Below are 27,951 nucleotides of genomic sequence, written 5' to 3'. Positions count from 1 at the left end.
TGTTGTGATCAGGGTGGATTGATTTAAATCACGCCGATTTAAATCATGATTTAAATCACGATTTAAATCAAAAGATTTTTTTCTATTTAAATCGGATCGATTTAAATCATGATTTTAATCATGATTTAAATCACTGATTTAAATCAAAAGGTTTTTTTTAATATAAATCACGATTAAAATGAGAAGTGAGAGCAGTGCGCATGTGCGCCCATAGTTACACGGACGAAACTAGGGGCAACGATCTAACGCCAGGGTGAGGGGGGGACCCCAAAGTAAGTAAAAATCTTTTTTGTTTTACTATATGGCAATAGGTAGGTGTTTAAAAGCAGCATGTCTTAATTGTATAAACTATTAATAGCCTCCACATTTTGTTCATACTGCCCCTTTAATTCCACACTTCTAGCTTGGTTTCACTTTTGGTTTAGTTTCTTTTTCCATTCAGTTGACATGCCCAAACTTGTTGGATAGTCAGCATCCTACAGAAACCTCTGGAAGAGCATGGCATTGTGAATGTTACACATATACAGCCTTTATTCTACTGAGTTAAACAACTCAGCTTTATCTCATGATGGAAGAACCTTTGGATGGTAAAATATTTTCCTCAAAAAGCAGTTTATTGAAAAAAATCCGATTTAAATCAAAAAAATCCGATTTAAATCAAAAAAATCCGATTTTTTTGATTTTTTTAAAAAAACATTGATTTTTATCCACCCTGGTTGTGATCGACGGTATCCCCATGAACGCTCTGCTGGACACCGGTTCTCAGGTGACGACTATGCCTTATGTGCTTTATAAACGGTATTGGGAGGACACCGATATTACTCGTGGCCCCGATGACGATTTCACCATCATAGCTAGTAATGGTCAGCCGTTGCCACAAGTGGGGTATAAAGAGGGCACCATTAAGGTGGGGCGGGTGGAATTGAAAGCCCAAGGGATTGTGATTGTTGATATTGATCGCCGAGAATGTAATCCCATGATGACTATCGGTACCAATGTTATAGAAAATTGTCTTGCAGAAGTTGCAGTTTTGTTGCAACAGGTAGCAGAAACCGCTGGCCACAGTGAACAACGCGCCCTGCAAAAAGAAATCAGAGCTCTGATGCAGAGACAGCAGGTAGAGCTGACTGGTGGTGAGATTGGTCGTGTCACTGTGAGTGATTCAAACCCTATCGCAATGCCCCCCAGGAGTGAGATGTTAATATGGTGTCGGGCAGCCATAGGCCTCAGGGGAAAGGACTACCAGGCCTTGGTAGAACCCGTATATTCAGACAATAGGCCTACTATCCTGACAGCCCGGGGGGTGGTCGACGTCCGCCAGGGGAGGGTACCCGTACGTGTCCTCAATTGTGGGGAGGAAGAGGTTCACCTCACCAAGTATGCCACGCTCGCCAAACTGTTCGCTGTCAATAATAGTGTGATACAGACACCTGAACCCTTGGTCCCGTCAAACGTGGCGGAGGACAACGGTTCTGCAGGGCACTCGAAAGATTGGTGTCGGGAATTACACGTGGGCACTGACTCTACCCCATCCCATCAAAAACAGGGGGCCTACAGGGTGGTTCACGAGTACGAGCAGGTATTCAGCAAACACCCCTTAGATTTTGGACAGGTGAAAGGGATCCAACACCATATCCCCACGGGAGATCACCGACCCATAAAAGAGAGATATCGCCTTGTACCCCCAGCTCATTACCAGTGTGCCAAAGACATGTTGCGAGAAATGAAGGAGGCTGGGGTGGTGAGAGACAGTTGTAGCCCCTGGGCAGCTCCATTAGTCCTTGTTAAAAAGAAGGATGGTACAATGAGGATGTGTGTTGATTACAGACAGTTGAATCGCATTACACATAAGGACGCATACCCACTGCCCAGGATAGAGGAGTCTCTGGCTGCCTTAAAATCTGCTAACTACTTCTCTACCTTAGATCTTACCAGTGGGTACTGGCAGGTTCCCGTGGCGGAGGCGGACAAAGATAAGACCGCCTTCATGACACCGATGGGTCTCTGTGAATTTAACTACATGCCCTTCGGATTGTGCAATGCCCCGGGGACGTTCCAGAGGATGATGGAGTGCTGTCTGGGGCACAAGAACTTTGAAACCGTACTGCTGTATTTGGATGATGTCATTGTCTTCTCTAAGACCTACGAAGATCATCTGAAGCACCTGGCTGAGGTGTTTGAGGCCCTATCCAACTTTGGCTTAAAGGTGAAGCCGTCCAAGTGTCATCTGCTGAAACCAAAAGTACAGTACCTGGGCCATGTGGTGAGCACCGAAGGAGTGGCCCCAGACCCCGACAAAGTCACGGTGATCCAGGACTGGCCAAAGCCAAGCAACCTCCACGAAGTCCGGCAGTTCCTCGGGCTGGTAGGCTATTACCGGAGGTTCCTTAAGGACTTCACCAAGAAGGCCGCGCCCTTGCAAAATCTGTTGGTGGGCCAGTCAAAGAAGACCAATTGGAAGAACACCCCATTTGATTGGAACGAGGGGCTGGAGGGATCCTTCACTTGCTTAAAGTTGGCACTGACGGGAGAAGAGATACTGGCCTACCCCGAATACGACCAACCGTTTGTGCTGTATACGGATGCCAGTAATGTAGGATTGGGAGCTGTGCTGTCCCAGGTCCAGAAAGGCAAGGAGAGGGTAATCGCTTACGCCAGCAGGAAACTCCGTCCCACGGAAAGGAACCCTGACAACTACAGTTCCTTTAAGCTGGAATTCCTTGCCATCGTCTGGGCAGTGACAGAGAGGTTCAAACACTACCTGCCCTCAGCGAAATTCACCGTCTTCACGAATAACAATCCGCTAACGCATCTGGATACCGCCAAGCTCGGGGCCTTGGAACAGCGGTGGATGGCCCGGCTGTCCAACTACGACTTCACCATGAAGTACCAGGCAGGACACAAGAATGCAAATGCCGATGCCTTGTCTCGAATGCCCAATTTGCCAGAAGCAGGGGAAGACCCGGAGGCACTTGAAGAGGTGGAGCTGCCTGCATTCCATCGCCCTAAAGTCACTCAGAACTCCCATCATGTGAGGAACAGGCACAAGAACCAACCGGATGCCACGCTGAATCCCCTGCCCCATCACGGGTGGGCGGAAACCCAGGATGGTGACCCCGCGGTCCGTCGGGTGAAAGAGCTCTTGACGCAGGCAGGGTTGCATCCCGGCCCAGATGATCCACAGGAGACCCAACAGCTGTGGAAGGGGAGAAGCAAACTGTTTATCCATGATGGCAAGCTGTGCCGGAGGAGCATCGACCCACGTACTCATGAATTGGTGTGGCAGATAGTGGTGCCAAGGCGAGATGCGCCCATGGTTCTGGGAGCCTACCACGATGGAGCCGGACACTTCGGATGGAGGAAGCTAGAGAGGCTACTCCGAGGGAGGTTCTATTGGATTGGCATGAAGAGAGCCATTGAGAAGTGGTGTCGGGAGTGCGGTCCATGTAGCCTACGCAGGAAGGACCGTGGTAGCCAACGGGCTCCCCTGCGGCCTATCATCACCAAACGGCCGCTCGAACTGGTCGCGCTGGATCATGTGAAGCTGACACCTAGCCGGTCAGGCTATATCTACGCTCTTACCATCGTAGACCACTACTCCAGATTTTTGGTGGTTGTACCTGTCAAGGATCTAACGGCCAGGACTGCCGCCAAGGCCTTCCAGCAGTACTTTTGTAGGCCCCATGGCTACCCGGAGAAGGTACTGACCGATCAGGGACCAGCATTCGAAGCAGAAGTGTTCCAAGAGTTCTGTATCGGTGTAAGAAGATCAGGACCACACCGTACCATCCTCAAACCAATGGGATGTGCGAAAAGATGAATCAAGTGGTGATCGACTTATTGAAGACTTTGCCCGTAGAGGAACGAAGCCTGTGGCCGACAAAGTTGCCTGACTTGTTGGATATATACAATCACATCCCAGTAAATTCTACCAACTGTACTCCAGCGTACCTGATGCGGGGAAGGTCTAGCCAATTACCCGTTGATCTGGACATGGGGGTCCTAGTCCCTGAAGATATCTCGCCGGATGCAGATTGGGATGCAGAAAGGCAGCGAAGGTACCGCAAAGTACGGGAGCAAAAACAAGAAAGGGACTACAACCAGCACGCTCCTGCGATTCCCCTGTCACCTGGTGAGCACGTACTCAAACGAAAGAGGAGACTACACAAGCTCGATGACCAATGGGAAGCGGAACCATATACCATCCTGCCATCCGATTTCGACAACACGAAGGTCTGTCTCATCAGCAAGGACGGAGGGGAGACCTCGACAGCGATATCCAGGGATCACCTTAAGGTCTGCCCTGATAAGTTGAGAGAGAGGGACACGGCGCCAGGAATTCCCCCGCCTGTGGAAAAGGAGAAGATGATCCACACCGTCCTTGGTGACTTTCCCCAGTCCTGGACTCAGATAAATCAGGCCATCGTGGTACCTGTTCTAACGTTCCACCAGCCGAACCCACCAGAAACAATAGTGGTACCAGATCATCCTGCCTCGCAACCTCAACAAGCCCTATCTGAAGATGCCGTGCCGACCGTTGAACTGGCAAATCCTCCCTCTGCTATCGGCGAGCCTGCCGTACCCACTGTTGCTAGCAGCAGCCAATGCTACCCAGACTCACTAGAAGTGTAGCCAGAAGACAGTGAACTACACCAGCAGTAGCAAGCATAGCGGGCCCTGTTAGGTCAATAGCGACCCCTGCGCTGCGAAGGTCCACACGCAGCACTCAGAATCAAACTCCCCTCCGCTAAAAAACTTGGAGGTATTAATGAGGGCTGCTATTTAGTTGAAAAATGTTTGTGTGCATATCTTCTGTTGCAGGTTTTAAAAATGGACAACGGAGTAATGGACAGTGAATTGCTCCAAAAACTTCTAAAAGGGGACCTCTTTGTTTACCCGGGGTCCCCACTGTTTCAACCACTGAACTGAGAGTCATAAACTGTGCATGACCTAACTTTCGCAACGTTCAAGAAGTCCTTACCTCCCATAAAGGAGCTCTGTTATGTTTAACCCCTTCATGACCCAGCCTATTTTGGCCTTAATGACCTTGCCGTTTTTTGAAATTCTGACCAGTGTCCCTTTATGAGGTAATAACTCAGGAACGCTTCAACGGATCCTAGCGATTCTGAGATTGTTTTTTCGTGACATATTGGGCTTCATGTTAGTGGTAAATTTAGGTCGATAATTTCTGAGTTTATTTGTGAAAAAAACGGAAATTTGGCAAAAAATTTGAAAATTTCGCAATTTTCACATTTTGAATTTTTATTCTGTTAAACCAGAGAGTTATGTGACACAAAATAGTTAATAAATAACGTTTCCCACATGTCTACTTTACATCAGCACAATTTTGGAAACAATTTTTTTTTTTGCTAGGAAGTTATAAGGGTTAAAATTTGACCAGTGATTTCTCATTTTTACAACAAAATTTACAAAACCATTTTTTTTAGGGACCACCTCACATTTGAAGTCATTTTGAGGGTTCTATATGGCTGAAAATACCCAAAAGTGACACCATTCTAAAAACTGCACCCCTCAAGGTGCTCAAAACCACATTCAAGAAGTTTATTAACCCTTCAGGTGTTTCACAGCAGCAGAAGCAACATGGAAGTAAAAAATGAATATTTAACTTTTTAGTCACAAAAATGATCTTTTAGCAACAATTTTTTTATTTTCCCAGCGGTAAAAGGAGAAACTGGACCACGGACGTTGTTGTCCAATTTGTCCTGAGTACGCTGATACCTCATATGTGGGGGTAAACCACTGTTTGGGCGCACGGCAGGGCTCGGAAGGGAAGGAGCGCCATTTGACTTTTTGAATGAAAAATTGGCTCCAATCTTTAGCGGACACCATGTCACGTTTGGAGAGCCCCCGTGTGCCTAAACATTGGAGCTCCCCCACAAGTGACCCCATTTTGGAAACTAGACCCCCCAAGGAACTTATCTAGAAGCATAGTGAGCACTTTAAACCCCCAGGTGCTTCACAAATTGATCCGTAAAAATGAAAAAGTACTTTTTTTTCACAAAAAAATTATTTTAGCCTCAATTTTTTCATTTTCACATGGGCAACAGGATAAAATGGATCCTAAATTTTGTTGGGCAATTTCTCCTGAGTACACCAATACCTCACATGTGGGGGTAAACCACTGTTTGGGCACATGGTAAGGCTCGGAAGGGAAGGAGCGCCATTTGACTTTTTGAATGAAAAATTATCTCCATCGTTAGCGGACACCATGTCGCGTTTGGAAAGCCCCTGTGTGCCTAAACATTGGAGCTCCTCCACAAGTGACCCCATTTTGGAAACTAGACCCGCCCAAGGAACTCATCTAGAGGCATAGTGAGCACTTTAAACCCCCAGGTGCTTCACAAATTGATCCGCAAAAATGAAAAAGTACTTTTTTTTCACACAAAATTTCTTCTAGCCTCAATTCTTTCATTTTCACATGGGCAACAGGATAAAATGGATCCTAAAATTTGTTGGGCAATTTCTCCTGAGTATGCCGATACCTCATATGTGGGGGTAAACCACTGTTTGGGTGCACGGCAAGGCTCGGAAGGGGAGGCGTGCCATTTGACTTTTTGAATGGAAAATTAGCTCCAATCGTTAGCGGACACCATGTCGCGTTTGGAGAGCCCCTGTGTGCCTAAACATTGGAGCTCCCCTACAAGTGACCCCATTTTGGAAACTAGACCTCCCAAGGAACTAATCTAGATGTGTGGTGAGCACTTTGAACCCCCAAGTGCTTCACAGAAGTTTATAACGCAGAGCCGTGAAAATAAAAAATGTGTTTCCTTTCCTCAAAAATATTTTTTTAGCCCAGAATTTTTTTATTCTTGCAAGAGTAACAGGAGAAATTGGACCCCAAAAGTTGTTGTCCAGTTTCTCCTGAGTACGCTGATACCCCATATGTGGGGGTAAACCACTGTTTTGGCACACGTCGGGGTTCGGAAGGGAAGTAGTGACGTTTTGGAATGCAGACTTTGATGGAATGGTCTGCGGGCATCATGTTACGTTTGCAGAGCCCCTGATATGCCTAAACAGTAGAAACCTCCCACAAGTGACCCCATTTTGGAAACTAGACCCCCGAAGGAACTTATCTAGATGTGTGGTGAGCACGTTCAACCCCCAAGTGCTTCACAGAAGTTTACAACGCAGAGCCGTGAAAATAAAAAATCATTTTTCTTTCCTCAAAAAAGATGTTTTAGCAAGCAATTTTTTATTTTCACAAGGGTAACAGGAGAATTTGGACCCCAATATTTGTTGCCCAGTTTGTTGTGAGTACGCTGATACCCCATATGTGGGGGTAAACCACTGTTTGGGCGCACGTCAGGGCTCGGAAGGGAAGTAGTGACATTTGAAATGCAGACTTTGATGGAATGGTCTGCGGGCGTCACATTGCATTTGCAGAGCCCCTGATGTGCCTAAACAGTAGAAACACCCCACAAGTGACCCCATTTTGGAAACTAGACCCCCGAAGGAACTTATCTAGATGTGTGGTGAGCACTTTCAACCCCCAAGTGCTTCACAGAAGTTTATAACGCAGAGCCGTGAAAATAAAAAATAATTGTTCTTTCCTCAAAAATTATGTTTTAGCAAGTAATTTTTTATTTTTGCAAGGGTAACAGGAGAAATTGGACCACAACAGTTGTTGCCCAGTTTGTCCTGAGTACGCTGGTACCCCAAATGTGGGGGTAAACCACTGTTTGGGCGCACGTCGGGGCTTGGAAGGGCGGGAGCACCATTTGACTTTTTGAACGCAAGATTGGCTGGAATCAATGGTGGCGCCATGTTGCGTTTGGAGACCCCTGATGTGCCTAAACAGTGGAAACCCCTCAATTCTAACTTCAACACTAACCCCAACACACCCCTAATCCTAATCCCAACTGTAGCCATAACCCTAATCACAACCCTAACCCCAACACACCCCTAACCACAACCCTAACCGCAACACACCCGTAACCCTAATTCCAACCCTAATCCTAACCCTAATCCCAACCGTAACCCTAATCCCAACCCTAACCACAACTGTAACCCCAACACACCCCTAACCCTATCCGTAACCCTAACCACAAGCCTAATCTTAACCCTATTTCAAACCCTAGCCCTAATTCCAACCCTAACTCTAATTCCAACCCTAACCCTAAGGCTATGTGCCCACGTTGCGGATTCGTATGAGATTTTTCCGCACGATTTTTGAAAAATCTGCAGGTAAAAGGCACTGCGTTTTACCTGTGGATTTACAGCAGATTTCCAGTGTTTTTTTGTGCGGATTTCACCTGCGGATTCCTATTGAGGAACAGGTGTAAAACGCTGCGGAATCCGCACAAAGAATTGACATGCTGCGGAAAATACAACGCAGCGTTTCTGCACGGAATTTTCCGCACCATGGGCACAGCGGATTTGGTTTTCCTTAGGTGTACATGCTACTGTAAACCTGATGGAAAACTGCTTCGAATTCGCAGCGGCCAATCCGCTGCGGATCCGCGGCCAATCCGCTGCAGATCCGCGGCCAATCCGCTGCGGATCCGCTGCGGATCCGCGGCCGATCCGCTGCGGATCCGCGGCCAATCCGCTGCGGATCTGCTGCCAATCCGCTGCGGATCCGCTGCCAATCCGCTGCGGATCCGCGGCCGATCCGCTGCGGATCCGCTGCCGATCCCCTGCGGATCCGCTGCGGATCCGCTGCCGATCCGCTGCGAATCTGCGGCCGATCCGCTGCGGATCCGCTGCCAATCCGCTGCGGATCCGCTGCGGATCCGCTGCCAATCCGCTGCGGATCCGCGGCCGATCCGCTGCGGATCTGCTGCCGATCCGCTGCGGATCCGCGGCCCATCCGCTGCGGATCCGCAGCCGATCCGCTGCGGATCCGCGGCCGATCCGCTGCGGATCCGCGGCCGATCCCCTGCGGATCCGCGGCCGATCCGCTCTGTGTGCACATGCCATAACCCTACCCCTAACCCTACCCCTTGTTCTAACCCTGACCCTAGTGGGGAAAAAAAAAAAAAATTTCTTTATTTTATTATTGTCCCTATGGGGGTGATAAAGGGGGGGGGGGTTATTTATTATTTTTTTATTTTGATCGCTGTGATAGAACCTACCACAGCGATCAAAATGTACTTGTAAGGAATCTGCCGACTGGCAGATTCGGCGGGCGCACTGAGCATGCGCCCGCCATTTTGGAAGATGGCGGCGCCCAGCGAGCAGACGTACGGACACCGGGAGGATCGGTAAGTATGAAGGGGTGGTGGGGGGGGGGTGGATCGGAGCACAGGGGGGGGGGAATCGGAGCACAGGGGGGTGGATATGAGCAAGGAGGGAGCGGACAGGAGGACGGGGGAGCCGGCAGGCGGACGGAGGGGACCGGACCCCATAACGGAGGACTGGGGGGGCGATCGGTGGGTGTGGGGGGGGGTCACTTTAGTATTTCCAGCCATGGCCGATGATATTGCAGCATCGGCCATGGCTGGATTGTAATATTTCACCAGTTTTTTAGGTGAAATATTACAAATCGCTCTGATTGGCAGTTTCACTTTCAACAGCCAATCAGAGCGATCGTAGCCACGGGGGGGTGAAGCCACCCCCCCTGGGCTGAAGTACCACTCCCCCTCTCCCTGCAGATCGGGTAAAATAGGAGTTAACCCCTTCACCCGATCTGCAGGGACGCGATCATTCCATGACGCCACATAGGCGTCATGGGTCGGATTGGCACGGGTTTTCATGACGCCTACGTGGCGTCATGGGTCGGGAAGGGGGTCGCCCCAGAGTCCTGGTCGTTGCAGTAATGTCGCTCTGCCACTAAGGGGAGTGATGTTACGTCTGACTGCACTAAAGGAGTTCACCTGACCAGGTAACACTCACACTACACTTCACACTCCAGCCACCAGGGGGAGTGGTTCTATCTAGTAAGCCACTTCTCACACTCTGGTAAAACTGGGGGTTGGACAGGAAGACAAGGGAGAAGTAACTGGGAAGAGCTAGAGAGAGGACCTGTCAGGGATGGGATCCTGGTAGACTCCTAGGAGCAGAACGAACAAGTGAGCAACGGGAATACAGCAAAGAGGCAATAGGACCAGAAGGAGTCGTGCTGTAAGATCGAGGCAACATCCTTCTGAGGCGCAAACAGTCAGTGGCCGGAACGCCGAGCAAGTAAGAGACTACAAGCATTACTTAAAACCACGGCCGGACAGCCAATTACAGGTTGGCTGTCTCACTTAAACACCTAAGCAGACAACGGAGGCAGCTGTGGGAGAGGGGCGACTCTAGGGTCCCGGAAGAACTCCAGGCCTACCCCGTCATACGGGTGCGTCCTAGCCATATTATCTGGGGGGACGGAGAGAACGAATATCTGAGACATACACAGCAGTTGTGAGGACTATCCCGGGGTGCACAGCAGGGAAGGACTACAACACACAGGCGCTAGAGGGTAGACACTGATTCCCACCTGCAAAGGGAACTCCTGATGTGCCTTTGGACCGGCCGGTCTCAGACAGCCCTGTTAACAGTGCTCCGGATTGAGCACCTCGAAGCCTTCAGTAAAGAGGTAAAGAGACTGTAACCTGGTGTCCTCGTTATTTACTGCGACCTACGCTGCACCACAACTTCACCACCATTTACACCTTTCATTGGACGCCCCTCAGCAGGGTCACGGACCGGGTCTAGCCACCGTGACAATCCCAGAACAGAGACTCAGAGGCCCGGTACCGGGTACCCCTCGGCCCTGCGGCACATTAAGGAGCAGGCGTCTGCAGCCGAGGAGGAGGGAAGCTTTGATGACAGTCAGCCATTGTCTGGTCAGGGAACTGTCCAGGACGAGGTGGCGGACGAAGAGGATGAGGAGGAGGATGATGGGGATGAATATGTATGGGAGGAGGGAGCTTCTCAGGGGGCAATAGAAACTGGTGCCGTTGCAAGGTCTGGTACAGGTTTCTTGCGGGACACTTGTGATGTAGATTTGCAAGAAAGTGCTCCTCAACCCAGCAGAAGCAGTGAATTGACACCTGGAACATTGGCCCACATGGCTGAGTATGCCTTGCATATCCTAAAAAGGGACCCCGGCATTGTCAAAATGATGACCGATGACGATTACTGGTTGGCCTGCCTACTGGATCCACGCTACAAAGGGAAATTGCAAAATATCATGCCACATGAGAACCTAGAGCAAATATTGGCTACCAAACAAGCAACTCTTGTAGACCGTTTGGTTCTGGCATTCCCAGCACACAGCGGCGGTGATGGTTCTCACACGAGCCGTAGGGGGCAACATGGCAGAGATGGTAGCGGTGCAGAAATCCGAAGTGGCGTTGGACAGAGGGGTTTTATGACAAGGTTGTGGAGTGATTTTTCAATGACCGCTGACACGACAGGGACAGCTCCATCGATTCAAAGTGACAAGAGACAGCATTTGTCCAGTATGGTTACAAACTACTTTTCCTCCCTTATCGATGTTCTCCCTCACAGGTCATTCCCCTTTGATTACTGGGCATCTAAACTAGACACCTGGCCTGAATTGGCAGAATATGCATTACAGGAGCTCGCTTGCCCTGCTGCCAGTGTGCTATCAGAAAGAGTCTTCAGTGCTGCTGGTTCAATACTGACCGAAAAAAGGACACGTCTGGCTACCCAAAATGTTGATGATCTAACCTTCATTAAAATTAACCAATCATGGATTTCAAATTCTTGTGCCCCACCTTCCCCTGCTGACACGTAGCTTTCCTTTAAAAAGGTCTTGCTTTTGGCCTCCTCTTACTGACTGCTCCAATTCCTCCATTTGCTGCTGATGAATGTCCACCATAGGCCATTTTTAACACCTCCCTAAGTGGGCTGACTCCCCCCCCCCCCCCCCCGGGCCCGTGGTCACCACTTGGCGCAAGCACCGGTGCGAGTGCAGTTTGCCTGGACAGGTGGGTGTGCCCACTTTTGGCCGACGGCACTGGCACAGGGTCCCTTATGGTACAATTAAGTGTCTCTGGAGGTGGGGGTGCACACCCAACGCCAGACACACCGTCGTAATATGAGGGGCCTTGGGCAAGTACCGCCGCCCACGAGAGAGTTTTCCCCCCCAAGCTCAAACAGTGCTCCACCGCTGTTTAGTCGGTGCTGTTAAATCCTTCAATGGCACTGCCAATACAAATTGAGAGATGATAGTAAATATATACAGGGACCGTGCCCTCCATTTTGACCTGTGAATACTGTGCGTGAACTACCACTAACTGGTACTCAGCAGAGGAACCCACCCCTGAACGTTGCTTTGCCACCTGTTTATTTATGAACATTTTTTTTGCAGACATTTAGCCCGCTTTACTATTTCGGCCAACGTTCTGTGTCAGCCACTTATTCCAGTTGTCCTCCACCGACCAAACCAGTGCTGCCTGTGTACCCCTGTTACCCATTTTAAACTGCATTGAGCCAACTTTTTTATTTTAGGCCTAGTAAGTCTGTCTGCGCCACTCCTACTAATCGTCCTTCCGCTGACCAAAACAATGCTGCCTGTGTACCCCTGTTACCCATTTTTACCTGCATTGCAGCTTCTTTTTTATTTTAGGCCTACGAAGTCTGTCTGGGCCACTCCAGTCCTGACAATCGTCCTCTGTTTAACAACGCTCTGCCGCCTGTGTACCCCTGTAACCAATTTTAAACTGCATTGAGACAACTTTTTTAATTTAGGCCTACTACTTGTGTCTGTCTGCACCACTCAATACAGCTGTCCTTCACTGCACAAAGCAGAGCCTCAGTTTGCAGACGATATCACATATTAAAGTGCATTTGACCTACTAGTTTGGTTGGGCCTACTAACGGTGTCTGCCGCTCCTTGGTATTCTCCTGTGTTTTTCTCCTGAGCTTCAATCTTCAGGCTTTCGGCCTATAGGAATTTTAAAACTGCATTTGGCCTACTGGTTTGGTTGGGCCTACTAACGGTGTCTGCCGCTCCTTGCTGTTCTCCTCCACTGAACAAAGCAGTGCTGCCTGTTTACTCCTGTTACCAATTTTTAACTGAATTTAGCCTACTTTATTCTTTGGGCCTATATTTGTGTTTCCTCCTCATCCTGCCCATTGCCCAGCCACTGCTAGATGAGTCTGCCGGTACATTCACCCAGACCACTACATTCCCCTTGCACTCTACATAGCCAGTATCTGACCCTGCAGAAAGTCTGGTTCCCCTTCACGCATACTATACCACCTTACACGGGGACAAAGAGGAAGGTGCAGATGAAAGTGCAGGTTCCTTCAACAGGTGGGGGGGCATACTCGTTGGCGACGTCACAGGCACAGGGCCCCTCAGAGTACGCAAAAGTGTCGTGGCCGGTGGGAGGCGCCCCCGCCTTGCAAACACACCGCCGTACTTTGAGGGGCCCTGTGCCAGTGCCAATGCGAATGAGTGGGCCCCCCCTGCTTGCTCAGGATCACAGCACTTGCAAAGTTGAAATACTGACCTCTCACTGCTCCACCGCCGTGACGTAGTCCACGTTTCCTGGGCCCATTAAAAACTTGAGCCAGCCCTACTCCCCCCACAACTGTTGCCAAATGACCCCCAAATTTTCAATGGCTAACTATTATTATAAGGTAAATTAAGATTGACAAGCTTAAGTAACAAGAATTGATGTTTTTGGCATTAAAATGGGCTCTGTTGGTGTTTTCCTGTCCTCCACTCACTGCCGACTTTGATTTTCCATTGACTTGCATTGGGTTTCGTGTTTCGGTTGGATCCCCGACTTTTCGAAATAATCGGCCGATGTCACCCGACCCGACTTTTGACAAAGTCGGGTTTCGCAAAACCCGACTCGATCCTGAAAACCCGACTCGATCCTGAAAAAGTAAAAGTCGCTCAACCCTAACAGCCGCTAATAACCGTGAGAGCCGGAGCGGCTGATGGGAGTATTCATCATATGTTACTGCACTGTAAATAAATAATAAAAAAAGAAACTGCATGGGTTCCCCTGTATTTGATAACCAGCCAGGCAAAACTCACAGCTGGGGACTGCAACCCTCAACTGTCAGCTTCAGTAAGGTTGGTTATCAAGAACAGAGAGGTCCCCCCAAAAGCCGGCAATTCATGTGCCGCGTTCAGTAAAATCACAGCGTGACAGGTTACAAAAGGATAGATAGAACAGATATATACACATAGAATACACAGATATATAGAGATGTCAGTGACACACACATTATCTACTATATAATTGTCTAAGGGTCACTTCCGTCTGTCTGTCTGTCCTTCTGTCTGTCACGGTTATTCATTCGCTGATTGGTCTCACCAGCTGCCTCTCATGGCTGCCGGGACCAATCAGCGACGGGCACAGTCCAAAAGAAAATGGCAGCTCCTTACAACCCGCAGTCAGTGTCCAGTGCCTGCATACTCCCCTCCGGCCACCGCTATCACAGGATTAATGCCGGCGGTAACGGACCGCGTTATGCCGTGGGTAACGCACTCCGTTACCGCCGCTATTAACCCTGTGTGTCCCCAACCTTTTACTATTGATGCTGCCTATGCGGCATCAATAGTAAAAAAAAGTAATGTTAAAAATAATTTAAAAAAACAAAACAAAAACCTGCTATACTCACCCTCCGTTGTACGCTGAGCCACTCGCCTGCCGCAATCTTCCTTTCCCAGTGATGCATTGCGAAATTACCCAGAAAACCTAGCAGCCTCGCGAGACCGCTGTCATCTGGGTAATTTCGCAATGCATCCTAGGAACGCAAGATGGCGGCAGCTGTGCGCTCATTGGCACAGCGCCGTTGGATCCCAGGAGGCGGAGAGACAGGACGCTGAGGAGCAGCGATGAGAATGGTGAGTATGTTAGAACTACAAGGGGCCCTCGGATCGTTAGGTGAGTATAAGATTATACTGTGTGTGGTGGGATGGAGGTACTGTAGAAACATTATACTGTGTGGGGTATGGCGATACTATGAGAAGATTATACTGTGTGTGGGGGTATGGAGGTACTGTAGGAACATTATACTGTGTGTGGGGGTATGGCGGTACTATGAGAAGATTATACTGTGTGTGGGGGTATGGAGGTACTGTAGGAACATTATACTGTGTGAGGGGGTATGGCGGTACTGTAGGAACATTATACTGTTTGTTTGGGGCTATGGCGGTACTATGAGAAGATTATACTGTGTGTGGTGGGATAGAGGTACTGTAGGAACATTATACTGTGTGGGGTGGTATGGCGATACTATGAGAAGATTATGCTGTGTGTGGTGGGATGGAGGTACTGTAGGAACGTTGTACTGTGTGTGGAGGTATGGCGGTACTATGAGAACATTATACTGTGTGTGAGGCCGGTTTCACACGTCAGTGTCTCCAGTACGTGAGGTGACAGTTTCCTCACGTACCGGAGCCACTGACACACGTAGACACATTAAAATCAATGCATCTGTGCAGATGTCATTGATTTTTTGCGGACCGTGTCTCCGTGTGCCAAACAAGGAGACATGTCAGTGTTCGTGGGAGCGCACGTATTACACGGACCCATTAAAGTCAATGGGTCCGTGTAAAACATGGACCTCACACAGACATTCTCCGTTTGCAGTCCGTTTGCGTGCAGGAGACAGCGCTACAGTAAGCGCTGTCCCCCCCACATGGTGCTGAAGCCGCGATTCATATCTTCTCTCCAGCAGCATTTGCTGCAGAGAAGATATGAATAATAATGTTTAAAAGACAGATCTATGTGTCCGCCGCCCCCCCCACCCCCTGTGGCCCCCCCGCTGTCCTGAAAATTCTCACCCGCTCCCTCGTTGGCTGTAGCTTCTTCCTGGTCTGGCCGCGGCTTCTCTACTGTATGCGGTCACGTGGGGCCGCCGATTACACTCATGAATATGTGGCTCCACCTCCAATAGGGGTGGAGCCACCTATTCATGAGTGTAAATGAGCGGCCCCACGTGACCGCATACACTAGAAGCCGCGGCCAGACCAGGAAGCAGCGAGGGAGGCGGGTAAGTATTTTCTGACCAGCGGGGGGGCGCACAGGGGGTGGGAGGGCGGCGGACACATAGATCTTTATTTTAAACACTATTATTCATATCTTCTCTGCAGCAAACGCTGCTGGAGAGAAGATATGAATCGCAGCTTCAGCACCAGATGCTGGTACGTGTGGTACCCAGTGGGCACACGGGCGGCACACGTGTGCCGCAAGTGTGCCACACTGATGTACACAAGAAACGTAGGGGCACACGGATAATTCCGGTACCGATTGTTTCCGGTACCGGAATTATCTGGACGTGTGAGACTGCCCTGAGGGGGTATGGCGGTACTATGAGTGTCACGGAGTTACCGAGACAGAGCAGTACCAGAAAACCACGGCATCTGACGGCTTCCGCTTCTTCGCTGAGAAGAAGCACTTCTCCTGTGTATTAAAGGTGTTTTGTTTTCTTTCAGCAGGACAGGGGTTAATAGGCATGTGGAAATTCCTGCGTTCAGCTGTGCTCGGTTAGCCACTCCTCTCTCCTATATAAGCTAGGCCTTCTGGTCAGATCCTTGTCTGAGATAGCACTTGCTTGATAGACCTGTAGTAGTGAGGAGCTGGTGTTTGGAGAGCTGGAGGAATTTATTGTGCGACAGTTGTATAGCTTGTACGCTTGGAAAATCCCTCATCCTTACCTGCCTTATTTACCCTCCCCGTCCTTCACACCCTGGTGGATACCTCTGTTATTTGTGAGAGCATATTTTGTGTGAGTGGAGTTTTCTTTTTACCCTTGTCTTTGTCCCCCTGTTTGTCGGGTTGGCGTATATTGTACACAGTAGCGCCTCTCTTCTCCGGGTGGGGAGGAGGACAGACGCAGGGCGGCAGTCAGGAAACAGGGCAAGGGCGGAGGCCCCGGCATCCTCGCCATCTGAGGTATCCCGGGGAACAGGGCGAGTTAGGGCGCCCCCTAGAGCTAGGGCCAGGATAGGTGCCCCTGGTCCCAGTTTACTCGCCATTCCAATCGTGACAATTTGATTATACTGTGAATGGGGGTATGGCGGTACTATGAGAATGTACTGTGTGTGGGGGGGATGGATGTACTGTAGGAACATTATACTGTCTGTAGGGGTATGGCGGTTGTTACGTGTTACAGAACCACTCGGCACCCAGAATATGTTGTGCAGTTATATGTATGTATAAGGCTGGGGTCACACATGGCGTAAGACAATACGCCACGTATTATACGTCCGTACTACGGCCGTAATACGGAGAAATGTTCCCAAAATAGTGATCCGTAGTCAGGGTGTGTCAGCGTATTTTGCGCATGGCATCCTCCGTATGTAATCCGTATGGCATCCGTACTGCGAGATTTTCGCGCAGGCTTGCAAAACCGACATCTAATGGATTTATGTGCTCAAATGTTCGGGAAAACATATATACAGTATATATATATATATATATATATATATATATATATGTCATTGTGACACATATATATATATTCTGTATTTAGATTTCAATCAGCGCGATATCTGTGAACAGCCGGTAATTCAATTGCCGGCTTTTCATTTCTCCTGCACAAACCCGACATGATATGAGACATGATTACATACAGTAAACCATCTCATATCCCTTTTTTTTTTGCATATTCCACACTACTAATGTTAGTAGTGTGTATGTGCAAAATTTCTGCGCTGTAGCTGCTAAAATAAAGGGTTAAATGGCGGAAAAAATTGGCGTGGGCTCCCGCGCAATTTTCTCCGCCAGAGCGGTAAAGCCAGTGACTGAGGGCAGATATTAATAGCCAGGAGAGGGTCCATGGTTATTGGCCCCCCCGTGGCTAAAAACATCTGCCCCCAGCCACCCCAGAAAAGGCACATCTGGAAGATGCGCCTATTCTGGCACTTGGCCACTCTCTTCCCACTCCCTGTAGCGGTGGGATATGGGGTAATGAAGGGTTAATGCCACCTTGCTATTGGAAGGTGACATTAAGCCAGATTAATAATGGAGAGGCGTCAATTATGACACCTCTCCATTATTAATCCAATTGTAGGAAAGGGTTAAAAAACACACACACATGATTGAAAAGTATTTTAATGAAATAAACACAGCGGTTGTTGTAATAATTTATTGTTCTCTCAAATCCATTTGCAGTCCCTCGCTTGGCAACATAATAAACGCACAAGATACATACCTTCTGATGTACTGTCAGGTCCAACGATGTAATCCATCTGAAGGGGTTAACTAATATTACAAGCAGGAGCCCTGCTAATGCAGCTGTGCTCCGTGCCTGTAATCCCCGGCGAATGAATGAAATGTAGGTCATTGACCTACATTTCCTTCAGTCGCGGTGATGCGCCCTCTGGTGGATGTTCTCATGAACTGCAGCCTGGGAACTTTTTCCCACGCTCCAGGTCATATGAGGACATCCACCAGGGGGCGCATCACCGCGAATGAATGAAATGTAGGTCAATGACCTACATTTCATTCATTCGCCGGGGATTACAGGCACGGAGCACAGCTGCATTAGCAGGGCTCCTGCCTGTAATATTAGTTAACCCCTTCAGATGGATTACATCGTTGGACCTGACAGTACATCAGAAGGTATGTATCTTGTGCGTTTATTATGTTGCCAAGCGAGGGACTGCAAATGGATTTGAGAGAACAATAAATTATTACAACAACCGCTGTGTTTATTTCATTAAAATCCTTTTCAATCATGTGTGTGTGTGTGTTTTTTAACCCTTTCCTACAATTGGATTAATAATGGATAGGTGGCATAATTGACGCCTCTCCATCATTAATCTGGCTTAATGTCACCTTCCAATAGCAAGGTGGCATTAACCCTTCATTACCCCATATCCCACCGCTACAGGGAGTGGGAAGAGAGTGGCCAAGTGCCAGAATAGGCGCATCTTCCAGATGTGCCTTTTCTGGGGTGGCTGGGGGCAGATGTTTTTAGCCACGGGGGGGCCAATAACCATGGACCCTCTCCTGGCTATTAATATCTGCCCTCAGTCACTGGCTTTACCGCTCTGGCGGAGAAAATTGCGCGGGAGCCCACGCCAATTTTTTCCGCCATTTAACCCTTTATTTCAGCAGCTACAGCGCTGAAATTTTGCACATACACACTACTAACATTAGTAGTGTGGAATATGCAAAAAAAAAGGGGATATGAGATGGTTTACTGTATGTAACCATGTCTCATATCATGTCGGGTTTGTGCAGGAGAAATGAAAAGCTGGCAATTGAATTACCGACTTTTCACTAACACCGCTGCGTATTTCTCGCAAGTCACACTGCAGGTCCGTGTGGAATCCGTATTTTTCTCGCCCCCATAGACTTTCATTGGCGTATTATTTGCGCAATACGCTGACAAACGCAGCATGCTGCGATTTTGTACGGCCGTAGAACGCCGTATAATACTGAACCGTAATATACGGCTGATAGGAGCAGCCCCATTGAGAAGCATTGTGCCGTATGTAATGCGAGTTTTACGTACGTAGTTTTTGCGCTCTTACGTACGTAAAACACGCATGTGTGACCCCAGCCTAATAGGTTGCATGTGAGATGCATGTCCCTAATGCATCAGCTCACAGACTGCGCCCCTGGGCAGAGGGGACACAATATTCCCTTTTTGTCCCCCCCCACCTTTGTAATTCCCACAGTAAATATCGGCTATTGTAATGTATGTCTGGCCTGCTGCTTTTCTATTGGCCTGCCCTCTGTATCTGTGTGATATACTCTGTGTCCTGTGAGTAAAATGTTGTCAGACTGGAAATACGTGGAGAAGCAGTGATCTTTTATTTGCGCCTATGTAACTAAGCAATTCCAGCCAGCGTCCTTCATTCAGACTCCAGCCAAAGCAGATTGGACCTCCTGAAATATGGGGTGGTACTGAAAGAGGTACTCCAGATTGGTAGACCCCATTACAGTAGTGTGAAAATACCTTTTTTACGAGAGATGCCAGTACTGTGGAAACATTATACTGTGTGTGGTGGGTATGGCGGTACTATGAGAACATTATAGTGTGTGGGGGTATGGCGGTACTATGAGAACATTATACTGTGTGGGGGTATGGCGGTACTATGAGAACATTATACTGTGTGTGGGGGTGTGGCGGTACTATGAGAACATTATACTGTGTGGGGGTATGGCGGTACTATGAGAACATTATACTGTGTGGGGGTATGGCGGTGCTGTGAGAACATTATACTGTGTGTGGGGGTATGGCGGTACTATGAGAACATTATAGTGTGTGGGGGTATGGCGGTACTATGAGAACATTATACTGTGTGGGGGTATGGCGGTACTATGAGAACATTATACTGTGTGTGGGGGTGTGGCGGTACTATGAGAACATTATACTGTGTGGGGGTATGGCGGTGCTGTGAGAACATTATACTGTGTGTTGGGGTATGGCGGTACTATGAGAATTATACTGTGTGGGGGATGGCGGTACTATGAGAACATTATACTGTGTGTGGGGGTATGGCGGTACTATGAGAAGATTATACTGTGTGTGGGGGTATGGCGGTACTATGAGAACATTATACTGTGTGTGGGGGTATGGCGGTAGTGTGAAAATACCTTTTTTACGAGAGATGCCAGTACTGTGGAAACATTACACTGTGTGAGCGGCATCATATATATTACATAAGGGATGTAATAAGGAGAGTCATAAAAAAGCCTCCTCAGGGCTGTGCTGCATTTGTACAGACTGCTATCTGCCGTCCAGACGGGACCATGTGACACCAATGGGAAGAGGGAGGGTTTCCGGAGGGAAGAGTCTAGAGGGTGCACCTGGTCAGGAGACCTTGATGGCGCAGTTACTGATATTATAAAGGCCGGAGCCCCAAAGGCAGAACAGATTTGGCGCCAACAAAGGAAAGGGGTGCGGGGAAGAATCTGAGGTACCAGCTCCTGGTAAAGTGCCCGAGGCAGCTGGGTGTGGGGCAGAACCTGCTTACAGGGCATAATGGGGGCATTACACTGTGTGGGGCCAAGAAAGGGGCCCTGTACTAGGAGAACACTCCGCTCCTCACTTCCTGTCCTCCATAGTTGGCTCGTATGTATCTATTACAGGAAACAGAACAACAACGTTATGGTTCTTATAAAGGGGCAACAACAACCCCAAAAGAGTCTCCTCCGTGCAGAAGGGGTTAATGTCCCCGGCTGCGCTCAGTAATGGGGAATCTCCACATACCTCCACCTGCAGAGCCGCACTCCACAGATATGGCTGCTCTGTGCGCACAGGACCTGTGATGAGGTCACAGGGGGAGGAGTCAGGGGTCACGTGATCCGCAGTGAAGACGCTACATGGAGACTTCTCCTCTAGTGATGGGACTTCGGGGTTTATTTTGGGAATCGGCTCTTCAGTAATCTCACCAAAATAATGACACAAAACCTTCTAGTTAACAGATTAACATTATTTATATTATTTTTCATTATAAGAACATCAAACAAATGCAAAAAATGCGCAACGGGGTATAGGAGCGGAGACCCGGCCATCATACCTCATGTGAGTTTCTCCTTAGGGTATGTTTCCACGTTCAGGAAACACTGCTTGTTTGACGCTGCGCAGCGCTGCAGCGTCAAACAAGCAGCGTCCAGATGTTCCAGCATAGTGGAGGGGATTTTATGAAATCCCGTCTCCACTATGCGTGGAAACTCGCACGCGGCGGCCCTGCAACTCCGGACATGCTGCGCGTCTTTTCAGATCGCAGCATGTCCGTACACCTTGCGGGGACGCAGCGTCCCCGCAAGGCATATCACAGGGCCCTATGGGACAGAGCGATCATCTTGGATGTGAAGAGTTAACACATCCGGCATGATCGCGTCCCAGAAAGGGGGCGGGGCTTAGCGCCGAGCGGCTTCGCCGCTGCGGCGTTCCCGCCGGCCATCCTGAACGTGGAGACATAGCCTTAGCTTGCCCTGTCCACTCTGTAATTGTAATCTTTATCGGTCTACTATACCTGCTGTGTGGCAGTAATTAACTAATTACAGCTCTGTTTATTCCACCACCGATGTTCACTGAGCTCTGTGCACCACGGTCACATTGTCTGACAGGTTGCAGCTCATTAGAAGACCGGTCCTTTTGTATGGGCATTTTTTGCTGTTGATTCCTCAGATAGTTTTTTTATTGATGTTATGTGGATATATCCGCTCCATTTACATTTGGAGGTTTTTTTGCTGGTAAAAATTATTATTGTTATTTTGTAATTATTAATAAACATTACTGCATTTCATATTATTGAACATTGTGGTTTGAGTCTTGTTGGTGTTTTTCATGGCAATTCTAGACTTATTTTTGGGTTTGAGTACTTTCAGCAGCAGCTTTCCTCTCTCCCCCTCCAGCACAGTCTCTCCTGGCTCCTCTCCTCCCCCTCCACCACCAGGCTGAGGGAAGGGAGGAGAGCAGAGAGCCACTAGAGAACAAGCGGCTCACTCATAGGTGCCAGCTCATATCCTTCACAGTGAAGAGCCGGCTCGTTCATGAACGTCACATCACTATTCTCCTCAGTCAGTGACATTCCCGCCAGGGGCGTAACTACCGCGGTCGCAGCGGTCGCCATTGCGACCGGGCCCCGCAGGTCAGGGGCCCCGGGCCGGCAGGTCTGAGCAGGGCCAGGCTGGCCATCGGGCACTTCTGGCAAATGCCAGAAGAGCCGATGCCAGTAGTGGGCCGCTGCACTGTTCCTCCCCCGGAACCCCCCCCCAGTGCCGCCGCCGCCGCCGCATTTAACTATACCGGCGTCTATGACACCGGTATAGTTCAATGCAATGATGGAGGAGAGAGCGTCACCTGACGCTTCCTCTCCCATCATTCCCCGCTCTGCCTCTGACAGTACACTGCGGGTGCGCGATGACGTCATATCATCGCGCACCTGCAGTGTCCTGGGCAGACTGCAGCCGCCAGGAGCAGCGCGGGCAAAAGGAAAGGTGAGGAGAGTTTTTTTTTTTTTTTCTTTTTAACCGGACTGTGGGGCCATTATCGGGGGGGGGGGGGGGATGAGATGTGGGCTGTGCTCTATATATCCCTGTGCTGGCTGTGCTGTATATACCACTGTGCGGGCTCTGCTGTATATACCACTGTGCGGGCTCTGCTGTATATAACACTGTGCGGGCTGTGCTGTATATACCACTGTGCGGGCTGTGCTGTATATACCACTGTGCGGGCTGTGCTGTATATACCACTGTGCGGGCTCTGCTGGATATACCACTGTGCGGGCTGTGCTGTATATACCCCTGTGCTGGCTGTGCTGTATATACCCCTGTGCGGGCTGTGCTGGATATACCACTGTGCGGGCTGTGCTCTATATATCCCTGTGCGGGCTGTGCTGTATATACCACTGTGCGGGCTGTGCTGGATATACCCCTGTGCGGGCTGTGCTGGATATACCACTGTGCGGGCTGTGCTCTATATACCACTGTGCTGGCTGTGCTGTATATACCACTGTGCGGGCTCTGCTGTATATAACACTGTGCGGGCTGTGCTGGATATACCACTGTGCGGGCTCTGCTGTATATAACACTGTGCGGGCTGTGCTGTATATACCACTGTGCGGGCTGTGCTCTATATACCCCTGTGCGGGCTCTGCTGTATATAACACTGTGCGGGCTGTGCTCTATATACCACTGTGCGGGCTCTGCTGTATATAACACTGTGCGGGCTGTGCTCTATATACCACTGTGCGGGCTGTGCTCTATATACCACTGTGCGGGCTGTGCTCTATATACCACTGCGGGCTGTGCTGTATATACCACTGTGCGGGCTGTGCTGTATATACCACTGTGCGGGCTCTGCTGTATATACCACTGTGCGGGCTGTGCTGTATATACCACTGTGCGGGCTGTGCTGTATATACCACTGTGCGGGCTCTGCTGGATATACCACTGTGCGGGCTGTGCTCTATATATCCCTGTGCGGGCTCTGCTGTATATACCACTGTGCGGGCTGTGCTGGATATACCACTGTGCGGGCTGTGCTGTATATACCACTGTGCGGGCTCTGCTGTATATACCACTGTGCGGGCTCTGCTGTATATACCACTGTGAGGGCTGTCCTGTATATACCCCCTGTGCTGGCTGTGCTGTATATACCCCTGTGCTGGCTGTGCTGTATATACCCCTGTGCGGGCTGTGCTGTATATACCCCTGTGCGGGCTGTGCTGTATATACCCCTGTGCGGGCTGTGCTGTATATACCCCTGTGCGGGCTGTGCTGTATATACCCCTGTGCGGGCTGTGCTGTATATACCACTGTGCGGGCTCTGCTGTATATACCACTGTGCGGGCTCTGCTGTATATAACACTGTGCGGGCTGTGCTCTATATATCCCTGTGCGGGCTCTGCTGTATATACCACTGTGCGGGCTGTGCTGGATATACCACTGTGCGGGCTGTGCTGTATATACCACTGTGCGGGCTGTGCTGTATATACCACTGTGCGGGCTGTGCTGTATATACCACTGTGCGGGCTCTGCTGTATATACCACTGTGCGGGCTCTGCTGTATATACCACTGTGAGGGCTGTGCTGTATATACCCCCTGTGCTGGCTGTGCTGTATATACCCCTGTGCGGGCTGTGCTGTATATACCCCTGTGCGGGCTGTGCTGTATATACCCCTGTGCGGGCTGTGCTGTATATACCCCTGTGCGGGCTGTGCTGTATATACCCCTGTGCGGGCTGTGCTGTATATACCCCTGTGCGGGCTGTGCTGTATATACCCCTGTGCGGGCTGTGCTGTATATACCCCTGTGCGGGCTGTGCTGTATATACCCCTGTGCGGGCTGTGCTGTATATACCACTGTGCGGGCTCTGCTGTATATACCACTGTGCGGGCTGTGCTGTATATACCACTGTGCGGGCTCTGCTGGATATACCACTGTGCGGGCTGTGCTCTATATATCCCTGTGCGGGCTCTGCTGTATATACCACTGTGCGGGCTGTGCTGGATATACCACTGTGCGGGCTGTGCTGTATATACCACTGTGCGGGCTGTGCTGTATATACCACTGTGCGGGCTGTGCTGTATATACCACTGTGCGGGCTCTGCTGTATATACCACTGTGCGGGCTCTGCTGTATATACCACTGTGAGGGCTGTGCTGTATATACCCCCTGTGCTGGCTGTGCTGTATATACCCCTGTGCGGGCTGTGCTGTATATACCCCTGTGCGGGCTGTGCTGTATATACCCCTGTGCGGGCTGTGCTGGATATACCCCTGTGCGGGCTGTGCTGTATATACCCCTGTGCGGGCTGTGCTGGATATACCACTGTGAGGGCTGTGCTGGATATACCACTGTGCGGTCTGTGCTGGATATACCACTGTGCGGGCTGTGCTGGATATACCACTGTGCGGTCTGTGCTGGATATACCACTGTGAGGGCTGTGCTGGATATACCATTGTGCGGGCTGTGCTGGATATACCACTGTGCGGGCTGTGCTGGATATACCACTGTGAGGGCTGTGCTCTATATACCCCCTGTGCTGGCTGTGCTGTATATACCCCTGTGCGGGCTGTGCTGTATATACCCCTGTGCGGGCTGTGCTGTATATACCCCTGTGCGGGCTGTGCTGGATATACCACTGTGCGGTCTGTGCTGGATATACCACTGTGCGGTCTGTGCTGGATATACCACTGTGCGGTCTGTGCTGGATATACCACTGTGCGGGCTGTGCTGGATATACCACTGTGCGGGCTGTGCTGGATATACCACTGTGCGGGCTGTGCTGGATATACCACTGTGCGGGCTGTGCTGGATATACCACTGTGCGGGCTGTGCTGGCACCCAACACCATGTTGCAGTGCAGGAGATTCCTGCAACAGTCCGAGGCGTATCTAGGGGAAGCGGGGCAGGGGAAGGTGGGGGGGTTGTGGGGGCGGGGGAAGGTGGGGGGGGGTAGGGGGGGGCCCCATTTGGAAGTTCGCACCGGGGCCCATAACTTTGTAGTTACGCCACTGATTCCCGCCATTATTCGCCCTCACTACTGGCACAATCACCTCGCGCCGCCTTTTCTACACAATGTTCTGTGTGGAATGTAACGCGTGATTTCTCTGGAGACAAATAGACCCCACACATGAGGGGATTATCACCGGTTACCGGACGTCTAGTATATGCATACCTCCCAACCTCCAGGGAAGGGGAAGAGGGACAAAGGCAGCGGCGCGCCGTGGCAAATTTTAGGCCACACCCATTTCACAACTAGCCACGCCCCAACCACACCCATTTAGCACTTCTGATCACAATGTTTCGTTAACAATAATTATGAACAAAAAAATATGGCCACACACGACGCTCCATATTGAACAATGGCCACACACGACGCTCCATATTGTACAATGGCCACACACGACGCTCCATACTGTACAATGGCCACACACGACGCTCCATATTGAACAATGGCCACACACGACGCTCCATACTATACAATGGCCACACACTACGCTCCATAGTGTACAATGGCCACACACGACGCTCCATACTGTACAATGGCCACACACGACGCTCCATACTGTACAATGGCCACACACGACGCTCCATACTGTACAATGGCCACACACGACGCTCCATACTGTACAATGGCCACACACGACGCTCCATACTGTACAATGGCCACACACGACGCTCCATACTGTACAATGGCCACACACGACGCTCCATACTGTACAGTGGCCACACACGACGCTCCATACTGTACAGTGGCCACACACGACGCTCCATACTGTACAATGGCCACACACGACGCTCCATACTGTACAATGGCCACACACGACGCTCCATATTGAACAATGGCCACACACGACACTCCATACTGTACAGTGGCCACACCCGACGCTCCATACTGTACAATGGCCCCACACGACGCTCCATACTGTACAATGGCCACACACGACGCTCCATACTGTACAATGGCCACACACGACGCTCCATACTGTACAATGGCCACACACGACGCTCCATATTGTACAGTGGCCACACACGACACTCCATACTGTACAATGGCCACACACGACGCTCCATACTGTACAATGGCCACACACGACGCTCCATACTGTACAGTGGCCACACACGACGCTCCATACTGTACAATGGCCACACACACGACGCTCCATACTGTACAGTGGCCACACACGACGCTCCATACTGTACAGTGGCCACACACGACGCTCCATAGTGTACAGTGGCCACACACGACGCTCTATACTGTACAGTGGCCACACACGACGCTCCATAGTGTACAGTGGCCACACACACGACGCTCCATACTGTACAATGGCCACACACACGACGCTCCATACTGTACAATGGCCACACACGACGCTCCATAGTGTACAGTGGCCACACACGACGCTCCATAGTGTACAGTGGCCACACACGACGCTCCATACTGTACAATGGCCACACACACGACGCTCCATACTGTACAATGGCCACACACGACGCTCCATACTGTACAGTGGCCACACACGACGCTCCATAGTGTACAGTGGCCACACACGACGCTCCTTAGTGTACAGTGGCCACACACGATGCTCCATACTGTACAGTGGCCACACACGACGCTCCATACTGTACAGTGGCCACACACGACGCTCCATACTGAACAGTGGCCACACACGACGCTCCATACTGTACAGTGGCCACACACGACGCTCCATAGTGTACAGTGGCCACACACACGACGCTCCATACTGTACAATGGCCACACACACGACGCTCCATACTGTACAATGGCCACACACGACGCTCCATACTGTACAGTGGCCACACACGACGCTCCATAGTGTACAGTGGCCACACACGACGCTCCATACTGTACAATGGCCACACACACGACGCTCCATACTGTACAATGGCCACACACGACGCTCCATACTGTACAATGGCCACACATGACGCTCCATACTGTACAGTGGCCACACACGACGCTCCATAGTGTACAGTGGCCACACACGACGCTCCATAGTGTACAGTGGCCACACACGATGCTCCATACTGTACAGTGGCCACACACGACGCTCCATACTGTACAGTGGCCACACACGA

General features: G+C 50.1%; 1 protein-coding gene across 1 annotated transcript in view; it reads right to left on the bottom strand.

Annotated features, from left to right (window-relative positions):
- The window catches only part of LOC143768271 (uncharacterized), a 116,710-nt gene that overhangs the window by 32,136 nt on the left and 56,623 nt on the right, over window positions 1–27,951 (bottom strand). The window contains exon 5 of the mRNA XM_077256965.1: window positions 21,106–21,309. Within this exon, the coding sequence (XP_077113080.1) occupies window positions 21,106–21,309 (204 nt within the window). The remainder of the gene's footprint in view (window positions 1–21,105; window positions 21,310–27,951) is intronic.

Source organism: Ranitomeya variabilis, chromosome 4, assembly GCF_051348905.1.
Source record: "Ranitomeya variabilis isolate aRanVar5 chromosome 4, aRanVar5.hap1, whole genome shotgun sequence".
NCBI lineage: Eukaryota > Metazoa > Chordata > Amphibia > Anura > Dendrobatidae > Ranitomeya > Ranitomeya variabilis.
The sequence above is the reverse complement of the archived record's forward strand: the minus strand, read 5'-3'. Positions and strand labels throughout refer to the sequence as shown.